An 11,899-nucleotide genomic window follows, 5' to 3' on the forward strand; every position below is an offset into this window, starting at 1 on the left:
CTGCAATTGCAGAGCGTGCAGCTGGTAAGTGATCAGGGCGTGGCCCAATCTCTGCGAGTCGTTGGAGCCATGCTTTCTACAGTACTTTCAAAGCTGTTGGAGGCCGAATGAAGGTATTTGCTGGGCAGGGTATACTTTGCAGTGCTGTTCCTTTTCTTCAGTCCATTTGTGGGCACTGTCTGGCAAAACGCGGTATATATCCCACAATACTACATGCTGCCAAATGGCAATAGTTGAGTTTCGATACCGTTGAATGAAGTCAAGTTGGCTTGGTTCTGAGCACTATGGGACTTAAACATCTGAGGTCATCAGTCCCCTAGTACTTAGAACTACTTAAACCTAACTAACCTAAGGACATCACACACATCCATGCCTGAGGCAGTATTCGAACCTGCGTTATAGTATAATAAAATAATGGAATAGATGATAATAAAATGCGTGGCTTTTTAAAATGTATTGAATTAATGAGATTAATTTTTCGGCGTGAATGACAAGCACAATAAGCTGAGCTATACCTGGAAATAAGTCCGTATTAGTTCATATTATTTTGCAGGGCGGAGTAGTTTCTTTCTCCGCTGTAGATTTGTGCTTACCATTCTTTATAATACTACGTTTGGTCGCCGCGTTCACCTTTGAAGTCTTGACGTGTTCCTATTAAGCTTATCGGATCTTCGTAATTTTCCAAAGTACACAGGTGGGCTTCAGTTATTGTAATTATTGTACTATTTGAAATAACAACTCACACGACCTTTCTGTTAATAAAACAATACTGTATTTTTCTAAACGGTGCACATATGAAATACACACTCCTCACTTATTCATAGCGACCCCAAAATGGCGGTCTACAATTACTCGCTAAAAAATTGGCGTGCTTCTCACTCTTTCACTAGCTGAGCGCGAATCCCTCCTTCCTCCTACTGGTACCAGAAAAAAATCCTCTGTTTATTAACAACTGAAAGTCAAAAAATACATGACGGTAGGCATAGGCTCTATGATGGGCTACCGCTTCATCTTGTCTCTTTGCCTTTAAAGAAGACGAAAACATAAAGGAAATGCAAAAGGTTTATCACAAATGCCCCCCTACTGTATACTGTCGGAAATAAGTCTCTTTATTTAGGGAGACAGTATACAGTAGTCTTATTAACCTTGGGGCTCATAGTTCAGTCACTTGGAGTGTTAATACCCTTATGTTACTACAAATATATCTAAAAAGCTCATTTTCTTGGCCATTACAAATTCATACATATAAATACATTCACATATACTTATATCACGTAATTACATTCACATATATTCATATTACATATCGCACGTCCATGGCGTGCTAACGTCGTAGTCTCTTATTTCTCCTTACATTTCTTAAGCAGTATTATCAGGAGGAAAATGTTACATTTCTTACATTGTCCTTTCACCATATTTTAATAATTGTTTTTCTCCTTGGTGTTTGGTTCATTAGCCATTCTGATAAGCTGTCCTTTCGACACACGTTATCTCATTGTTCGCTGCACTTATGGCCAGCAGCAGCTCATTGTTTAACGCGCCAGACTCAGTGACGCAAACGCCACGTGAGCAGCAGCACTGCCCGCGCCCACACTGTAATGTCGCTCCAGGCTCGTGAAGTCGGTGTTGTATTTGCCCTCCAGTCCGGAGACTGGATACGACGGATTCAGCCCCAACGCTCAACCGAAGAACACCAATACCTCATCTCGCGCCTGGGCGAGGATTTCGGCCAGTGACATTGAAGGTAAGAGCCGCACTGCAGGATACGGCATTATCTTCCGTCGTGCTTATAGTTAGCGGTTCTCACACCTCAACTCGTGGTTATACTGATTTCCTCCGATATCTCCGTCGCACACGCATCACACTCTCTGTATTCACTTTGCTAGACTGTAGCGTTTATTCATATTACGGCTGAGCCGTTATTTTCAATATTATTACGCCTTAATATTTTTGTATCACTTCACACGTGCGAGTATTATACTCGTCCGTCGCGTTGCACTTCACATACATACATAAGTTGTTCTTCTTCAAGTATAAAATCTCACATAAAATTGATAATAGTACATACATAGACATAAACATTGACAATAATAGAGTTGACACATAAATTTACAATTCACATCCACATTTCATATACGGACTCCATGACATGCACCCTCTTACACACTAATACGTAAATCAGGAAGTATCTTTCATTTATTCTGAACATTCGCATTTTCTATTCTTGTCTTGCAGGACCGACCTCCTGCGCGTTTTTACGTCCACAAATACATATAGAAAAGAAGAAAAGAGTACATACATACATTTTATATGGACATCGACATTAACAATTATATAGTTGGCAAATAAATGTCCAATTCACATTCACATTTCGTATATGGACTCTATGTTAAGCAGCATCTGACACAGCAATAAGTACACTCCTGGAAATTGAAATAAGAACACCATGAATTCATTGTCCCAGGAAGGGGAAACTTTATTGACACATTCCTGGGGTCAGATACATCACATGATCACACTGACAGAACCACAGGCACATAGACACAGGCAACAGAGCATGCACAATGTCGGCACTAGTACAGTGTATATCCACCTTTCGCAGCAATGCAGGCTACTATTCTCCCATGGAGACGATCGTAGAGATGCTGGATGTAGTCCTGTGGAACGGCTTGCCATGCCATTTCCACCTGGCGCCTCAGTTGGACCAGCATTCGTGCTGGACGTGCAGACCGCCTGAGACGACGCTTCATCCAGTCCCAAACATGCTCAATGGGGGACAGATCCGGAGATCTTGCTGGCCAGGGTAGTTGACTTACACCTTCTAGAGCACGTTGGGTGGCACGGGATACATGCGGACGTGCATTGTCCTGTTGGAACAGCAAGTTCCCTTGCCGGTCTAGGAATGGTAGAACGATGGGTTCGATGACGGTTTGGATGTACCGTGCACTATTCAGTGTCCCCTCGACGATCACCAGTGGTGTACGGCCAGTGTAGGAGATCGCTCCCCACACCATGATGCCGGATGTTGGCCCTGTGTGCCTCGGTCGTATGCAGGCCTGATTGTGGCGCTCACCTGCACGGCGCCAAACACGCATACGACCATCATTGGCACCAAGGCAGAAGCGACTCTCATCGCTGAAGACGACACGTCTCCATTCGTCCCTCCATTCACGCCTGTCGCGACACCACTGGAGGCGGGCTGCACGATGTTGGGGCGTGAGCGGAAGACGGCCTAACGGTGTGCGGGACCGTAGCCCAGCTTCATGGAGACGGTTGCGAATGGTCCTCGCCGATACCCCGGGAGCAACAGTGTCCCTAATTTGCTGGGAAGTGGCGGTGCGGTCCCCTACGGCACTGCGTAGGATCCTACGGTCTTGGCGTGCATCCGTGTATCGCTGCGGTCCGGTCCCAGGTCGACGGGCACGTGCGCCTTCCGCCGACCACTGGCGACAACATCGATGTACTGTGGAGACCTCACGCCCCACGTGTTGAGCAATTCGGCGGTACGTCCACCCGGCCTCCCGCATGCCCACTATACGCCCTCGCTCAAAGTCCGTCAACTGCACATACGGTTCACGTCCACGCTGTCGCGGCATGCTACCAGTGTTAAAGACTGCGATGGAACTCCGTAGTCACGGCAAACTGGCTGACACTGACGGCGGCGGTGCACAAATGCTGCGCAGCTAGCGCCATTCGACGGCCAACACCGCGGTTCTTGGTGTGTCCGCTGTGCCGTGCGTGTGATCATTGCCTGTACAGCCCTCTCGCAGTGTCCGGAGCAAGTATGGTGGGTCTGACACACCGGTGTCAATGTGTTCTTTTTTCCATTTCCAGGAGTGTATATTAGAAGGAATCTTGCACTTGTTCTGAATGTTTGCTCTTTCTTGTTATTGTCGTGCAGGACCAACCTCCTGCGCGTTTTTACATCCACAACTACAATAGAAAATACTACATACATATTTTCATAGACATCGACATTGGCAATAGTAAGGTTGACACATAAATGTACAAGTCACATTCATATTTCCCATATGAGTTCCATGTTAGGCATCATCCATCTTACACACTAATAAGTAAATTAGAAGGAATCTCTCATTTGTTCTGAATTTTTGCTTTTCTCTTGACTTGCAGGTCCAACCTCCTGCGCCTTTTTAGCATCAAAATACACATAGAAAATACGTTCCAGCACTACTCACTACACAGAAAACAGGATTTGCTAAGGTCTGCTTCAGAGATCAAGCTGCTTCTAGGATTGCTATTTGTAGTGCGTCGTTAGTGTACTTATTCTATCCTTGGCATTTGATAAATCTTCATACTATGTATAATATTTACAAATGCTCGTTTGTGTGGGGAATGTTTTATCCCTTGACAAACCTGACTTCATCACTGCTTGTTAATCATCGTAATATTCCACATTCGTGAACACATATTTCAAGCCATATTTCTGCCTTATTGATTCGACGACATGTACATGTTTACCTTTGTGACGTGTGACCGATAATTTTACCGTATTTTTGTCATGTGTTGCTCCACTCATAATTCATTACCGATAGATAAGAACGCGCATGTGTTAAAATGATGCTTTCGCTTCTGCGTGCAAGAACTCAGTGTAGAAAATATTGTTTCACTGCATTTTTTTTTGTTCATTCCTCATACGAATCGTGTATCATATTTTCATTTATATTAACCTTATAGTTTCTCGAGCTGTAACAGTTAGTCGCTAAGGCAATATTTTTCATACTAGGTTGTTTTACATTCTGATGTCTGTAGCAAATCACTGTGCTGTGGTGTGTTTTAAATGTTTATCATGTACCATTGTTACTATCGACTTCACTGTTTCTTTTATACTACTCACTGCTTCTTCGTGATGTTCGTTTTCATAATTACTTACCGTACATGCATCATCATACTTTGCTTTCCACACTCATACAACCATTCATTCTAAGACTTAAAACTATATAGTGTATTCTTTCTTACGTCAGCTTCGTGGCCCTTTCCTAGGTACCCTTGTAACATCAATCTTCATATTCATCGCCGTATACCCATATAATTATTCATTAAAATGTTCCACATAAATCGCCATTTATACTCGTGTACTACCTACAGGGCCCTCACACTAGAACCACCGCCCTATTTATTTCTTCCCACCAATATAAATAAACTCGTATTACTCTAATACACTTTCATTCTCTTCCTAGATTCACTCCATGCACGGTACGTCACCACAAACGTAGATTAACTAATTAATACCTTCAATCGAATCTAATAAAACCTTTCACTCTCTCTACTTCAAAATATTATCCAGCAGTGAAATTTCATTTATTTCTCCATATCGCTTTTGTAAACATACAGTACTTACCTCAGTTCTTTTGTTTTAAGTTTATGCAATTACGTTGTGTGCGTATTGGTTGGTGTTTGTATTTACTTAGCTTATCTCCCGCGTGTTGTTCAATTCATGTTTACAGCTTTATTTTGCTGCTTATACTATAAGGTATCGTGTAATTAATAGCAACTAACATAGGTGAGCTCTGTAATAACAAATTTGTGGATATGTATTCTCCCTGTACATTAAGCTCACTACTTCTAATGTTGTCTGTAAAGAAGTGTAGTTCTACGATATGTTATTTTATAGTTTATGTCTCAGTCACACGCACGTCTCAGTCACACGCATTTTTCTATGTTTATGTCTCATTCTACCTTTCACATCGTCGCTCGCGTATGTGTTGTATGTAAGTCGCTTAGTTCTTAAGTTATGTGCTAATCGCGTTCTTTCAAGTGTACATGTTGTTACTTCCCCTTTCAACTTGTCTTAATCCTGTTGTATATAGTCGGATAGGTCATTTCCTGTGTTTATTCTCTTCTACGTTGAATACTGAGAAATAAGTATAACTATGTACGTTCAATAGATTGTGTTAAGTTCACAAATTTAGCGCATTCTACTCTCCTTATAGTTTACTTGCGTCAATGCGCTCATTTTCTTAAAGCTGCATATGCTTAACTTAATGATATACTATTAAAATTAGTGCTCTTTATAGTATAGTCGCCGACTTAGGAATAAATGTCTCTATTCGTTTAGTTTGTGTTGCTCATCTACGTCAGAGTAAGGCCGCTTTCACACTATACGGTTTTGACCGTACGGCAAAAAGCCGTACGAGTTTTAGCCGTGCCTGTGTTGCTTTCACATTACACGGCTTTTTGACGTGACCAGTTGTTGGTGTCTATTCAGTTTGCTTAATGTGTGTATCAAGATGAACCGTAAACGAGTTGTTGCTTTGTGGTTGCTTCATCGTCGCCGCAAAAGAAAAGGTCGTCTTTTGTGGGTACACCCCATTAACCAGAGAAGAGACGAAGTGGGTTTATTTTATACACTCTTTGAAGATTTGAGGAACGACGGAAATAAATTCTTTAACTATTTCCGAATGTCTATTACCTCGTTTGACGAATTACATAGAAAACTAAAGGATGTGTTACAACGACAAAACACACAATTCCGCAATTGCATCCAACCTGTTCAAATGCTGGCTATCACGTTAAGGTAATTTAATACATAAAAACTAGTTCTGTTTATTTACTTATTTATTTGTGTTTTACATTTTTATTACGCTCAGATTATGAAGTAGAAAAGTCAATATCAATATCAGCAGTTGAAACCAAAGAGTTTGTAGCAGGACTGACTGTACTGTCACTTTGTGGCGACAGGCTCTCTGCAAAAACGTTGTAGAACTGCGTTGTTGATGGTGGGCCTTCATGGCTACTTGTGGAAGGCGAAGGGTATGGTGGTGGCACTTTATTAATTCGTTGATAAGAACTGCGACCTTGAGAAGTCTGTAATGGTTGTTCGAGAAAAGTAGTTGGGTTTGGTGCAGCTGGAGGAGGACGAATCTGATGCGTATGGTAAGAGGATATTGGAGCAGCATTTTCCATAGGTGAATAAGAATAAGCTTGAAATCTATTATTATAGGGCATGGGAGGTGTGTAATGGGTAAATGGAGGAGGTTGAGCTGTCAATATATTTCTCCTTTCATATATATTTTCTATAACTTTGAGGACTCCCATCTGAAACTGAAGATAATCCTGTTCATCAAATTTTTCCAGATGAGGCTTCAGACTAAGTAAAAATGACATTTTGCTGCAAGGTTTGTCTTCTTCCAGAGCTCGTAATATTTTCATTTCGATTGCATCAGGTTTTCTATGTTTTCTGTTTGTATGGCACTCGCTTTTGGATGTTTGTTGTGTGGGTGCTGTATCAAATGGCCCAGAAACATTCTCAGTATTTTCGACGGAGCCCTGCGTTTCTATATCTTCTTCCAGTCTGGCGGTGCGTTCCGATTGAAAACTGTCCTCCGTCTCTCGAGCATCATACAGCTTTTTTAGAAACTGCAGCTGATCAGAATATACATACTTTTTCATTTTCTTTGCTGCTGAGCCACTTTTTTTCGCAGCTTGAATTTTTATGTTTGACTTCACAAAGGAGTCTCGTAGATTGGTCCACCTCCGTATTACTTCTATACCTACATCAAAAGAAAACAAAACTGTATGAAAACATTTTAATTTTGTATAGAAAAAAGCAAAACTGTAACAAAAAATGTCCACTGCAAACTAAATGTCACTGATTTTTTTTCGTTTTGTTCAGGTATCTGGCAAGCGGTTGTTCCTTCACTGACTTACATTTCCAGTACAGAATTGGGATTTCTACAGCAAGTAAAGTGGTTAATGATGTATGCACAGCAATTTGGTCATCACTGCGGGAAGAATGTATACAAAGACCGACCAAAGAGGTATGGGAATCAATAGCGGCTGGATTTGAACGTACTGCTAATTTCCCCCACTGCTTAGGAGCGGTGGATGGAAAACATATCCGTCTTACTGCCCCATTTAATAGCGGATCAATGTACTTCAATTACAAAGAATACTTTTCTGTGGTTCTGATGGCTGTAGCGGATTCCAACTACAGGTTCATTTATGTCGACGTAGGAAGTTATGGCAAAGACTGTGACTCTTCAGTGTTCAGACGGTCCAGTTTATGGAAGTCAATAGAAAGTAATTCCCTGGAATTTCCAGACGTCCAATGTCTGCCTGGTACGGAAGGTCCAAAAGTACCCTACTTCTTCGTGGGAGACGCAGCATTTGGCCTACACACGCATTTGCTCCGGCCTTTTGGGGGAACAAACTTGACAGTTGAGAAACGTGTATTTAATTACCGTTTGTGCAGAGCAAGGAGGTATGTGGAATGTGCTTTTGGCATCCTCACCAATAAGTGGCGGTTGTTTCACCGACCTTTAAATGTTCATCCAGATTTTGCAGTAAAAATGGTTAAAGCTTGCATTGTTTTACACAATTTTGTACGTCAGAGAGATGGATTTATAATTGAAGACACCACATCCTTCACTGGTTTGGAAGACTTAGCCCAAGATGCCAACATAAGAGGAGGACTGACAGCCAACGCCATAAGGAACACTCTTTGTAAATATTTTATGACAAATGCTGGAAGCGTGTCATGGCAGATGTCAAAGATATAAATTAACAAGCCTTTTCCTTTTTGTAGATTGTTTGTGAAAGCCTGCGACTGTATAGTAAATAGTTTTCTTTATAAATAAATTACTGCTACCACTCACGTTTTTAATCGTTTTGTTTATATTTTGTACGACGCGTTTCGGGAAATAATTCCGATCTTCAAGTGCGTTTTTTTCTCTAAGTTTTCATTATGTGTAGTGTTTTTTTATTTGTGAGGTCTTGTGCGTGTTTCTCTTATAAATTACAGTAAAGAAAACAGAATGCAAGACCTGACACATAAAAAGACACCACACATGATGAAAACTTAGAGAAAAACGCACTTAAGGATGGGAATTATTTCCCGAAACGCGTCGTGCAAAATATAAACAAAACAAAAAAAACGTGACTGGTAGCAGTAATTTACTTATAAACAAACGATTTACTTTTAGAATAAAATTTATAACGTTAAATAAAAACTGTTTAAAACGTATTAAATGTAATATTAATATATTAAATAAATACTTACCAAACGCATTTTTATCTTTGTCTTCCATCTCATCAAAATCTTGCTTCAGTGCTACGCAAACTTCCCGCCAAGCATTCTTTGTAGCAATACGATCTCTATACGCATCTAGAGTTTTGTCCCACAGAACAGGTCTTACTTCCACCAAGGTTATCAAAAGTTCAGTATCAATTTCATCCATTCTTCTACACTTTTCAGTAAACAAGAATAAACACAAATGAATAAAACGACACTACAACGAACTAGTCGACGCCGTACGGCTCAAAACCGTCCAGTGTGAAAGCATGCACTTAGTCACGTAGGCCACTGTTGTCGAACTTGCCGTACGGCGACCGTCTGTTGTAGTGGCAAGACACGGCTGCAGCACGGCACGGCAGCGGCATTTTGCCGTCGCCGTATAATGTGAAAGGCGCCATACATTTCTTCACACCTACAGCCGTACGGCTTTTTGCCGTACGGTCAAAACCGTATAGTGTGAAAGCGGCGTAACTAGCTGATAGGTAACCCACTTCGTGTCGCTTCCGTTTTGTCCAGCTGGTTGCGTGGTGTGGATGCCGATTCGCTTAAATTCTAAAATGGTTTCCGTCGCGGTGCGCAGTGTGTCTTTGCGCATCGTACAGGGGACACTGAACTCAACCTTGCTTTTTGCCTACTTGGCCGCTACGATCAGCTGCTAGCCGCTTCGTATATAATTGTTGAAGCACGCTCTGCTTTAAGCGCGGCAGCACGGCTCAGTATACCTCATCGCTCATGCCTCTCGCTTAAAGCTCGCGCGCTGTGAATTAAGTCTTAAGAAAGTACAATCTCAAAATACAAGAAAAGTTTATTTTCACTAGGCTGAATCCCACTCTATGCATGCTAGATAGTAAAAGAAGATTGAACATTCCTTATTGATTAAGCAGGATAGTAGAAGAGGGAGAGGGCACCGGAAATATAAATATTGTACCCCCTAGCTGGAGAGGAACCGAGCGCCAGTCGGTTTATTCGTCAAAGAGCGACAAACCTCCTACCTTCTTGCGTTTTACTGATGCAACAGATAAGGACAGAATGAGATTTGAATTTTCATTTAATAAATTTCCGCAAATCTTTATGTGGATACATGCCTTTTATTTTACCATTTTTTATATTTCCTATCAAGTATCACCCCGGATGTGGCTTGTCAACAATGATATACGGACTAACATATAACAATTGCCATTTTCTATTCAATGCCTTTAATTTCGATGATTTCGGATGCGTTCTTAGTAGTACCTCCTGTCCAATCTGGAATTCTGTTACGTTTTTCAATTTCCTGTCGTAAATTCCTTTCCTTATCTGAGCTTGCTCTTCCAATGTTATTAGCGCTCGCCGTACTTTCTCTTCTAAGATTACGTCTTTGTGCCTTAATTTAGGTATCGGTTTTGCCCATTCATCTAGCTCCATCTTTTCAAACATTAGCTCGGCCGGTGTGTGCCCTGTGGATGTGTGTGGTAGGTGATTTACCATGTGCTGAAACGGACCCAGGTATTCTATCCATTTCCTTTGGTTCTGTGGTATATATGTGCGGATAAACCTATTAAATTCACGGAAGCACCGTTCGACGGGACTTGCTTCCGGGTGGAACTTGGATACTAAAATATGACGTATGTTTTGTGATTTTAAAAATGATTTCCATTGGTCACATGTAAAATTTGAGGCGTTATCAGTTAGGACTGCCTGTGGTTTCCCGATGCGTGGTATGTAGTCTTCCAGAATTCGCCTTATAATTGGCCCTGACCTAACTGTTTTGACTGCGTACAGCTGGAGATACTTACTAAAAACATCATACAGGGCTACGATGTATTTAACTCCGCCGCGGGCTTGGGGATAAGGACCTGCGGCGTCAATAGATACAAGATCTCTTGGTTGCTTTGGTATTATTGGGTTTAGTGCGTTAAGCCAGGTCCTATTCTGATGTTTGACCTTTTGACACACCGCACAGCGTCTGATTACTTGCTCTATACGTCGCCTCATATTAGGGAAGTAACAATACGTAGAAATTTTGGCGGCACACTTCAGCACTCCATAGTGCCCCCATGTGCGGTGCGTGTGTTGAATTAAGTTTTCCACGTATTCCTGAGGTATGCACACACACCACTTATCCATTCGTCGATCTCTTCTGTGAAAGAGGACGCCATTATGTATAATGTAATACTGCTCTAAACGTTCGTGTGTTCTAGCTTGCAATTTTTTCCTTACCTTGCTCCATCTCGGGTCTTCTTCCTGTAAACGTTGCATGTTTTTGCACATTTTAATATAATATGGTTTAAAAGTTCCATCCTCTATTAAAAGGAGCTTGAAGTCTGATGTTTGTTCCTCTAACTCGTGGAAATCGGTAAGACCTTGAGGTAACCGTGATAGTGCATCTGCCAAAACATTCTGTTCCCCTTTTATGTACACTATCTCAAAATCAAACTCTTGGACATACAGGCACCACCTCGTAACAACTTGCACGTCAGAAGAAAAGACAAGGCTTGATGATCACAGTAAACTTTGGTATGTTTTCCCCAAAGGTAATATTGAAATTTACGAAACGCCCAAACTACTGCTAATGCTTCTAGCTCAGTTACGGAATAAGATCTTTCACATTCTGTGAGGGTTCTACTGGCAAAACTGATTACATTGACTTCTTCCTTACCATCCTTTGTTATTATTTGAAACAGGCACGCACCGAGCCCCTGATAACTAGCATCGGTGCTTAAACAAAAATCCAATTCCATATTTGGGTGTTTCAGGATAGGCGCGTTAATCAGCGCCTGCTTAATCTGCTGAAAATCATTTTCACATTCTTTAGTCCACAACCAACTGTGGTTTTTACGCAGTAAGTTTAATAGTGAACTACTGTTCAACAATTGTTGTGGCAGG

At 41.4% G+C, this 11,899-nt stretch overlaps 1 protein-coding gene across 1 annotated transcript; it reads right to left on the reverse strand.

Annotated features, from left to right (window-relative positions):
• Positions 1-6,609: 6,609 nt before the first annotated feature.
• Positions 6,610-9,197, reverse strand: LOC126199486 (uncharacterized). The gene is made up of 2 exons (XM_049936408.1): positions 9,020-9,197; positions 6,610-7,511 (listed from the first exon to the last, which is right to left on the reverse strand). Exons 1-2 carry the CDS (start codon positions 9,195-9,197, stop codon positions 6,610-6,612), a joined length of 1,080 nt encoding a protein of 359 aa, XP_049792365.1.
• Between the last annotated feature and the right edge of the window lie 2,702 nt (positions 9,198-11,899).

Source organism: Schistocerca nitens, chromosome 8 (assembly GCF_023898315.1).
Source record: "Schistocerca nitens isolate TAMUIC-IGC-003100 chromosome 8, iqSchNite1.1, whole genome shotgun sequence".
Classification (NCBI taxonomy): domain Eukaryota; kingdom Metazoa; phylum Arthropoda; class Insecta; order Orthoptera; family Acrididae; genus Schistocerca; species Schistocerca nitens.

Excerpts from the sequence above, each read along its gene's own strand:
- LOC126199486 (XM_049936408.1), bottom strand. The coding sequence starts at position 9,197 with ATGGATGAAATTGATACTGAACTTTTGATAACCTTGGTGGAAGTAAGA. Across the intron at positions 7,512-9,019 it reads CAAAGATAAAAATGCGTTTG|GTATAGAAGTAATACGGAGG; the intron begins GTAAGTATTTAT and ends CTTTTGATGTAG.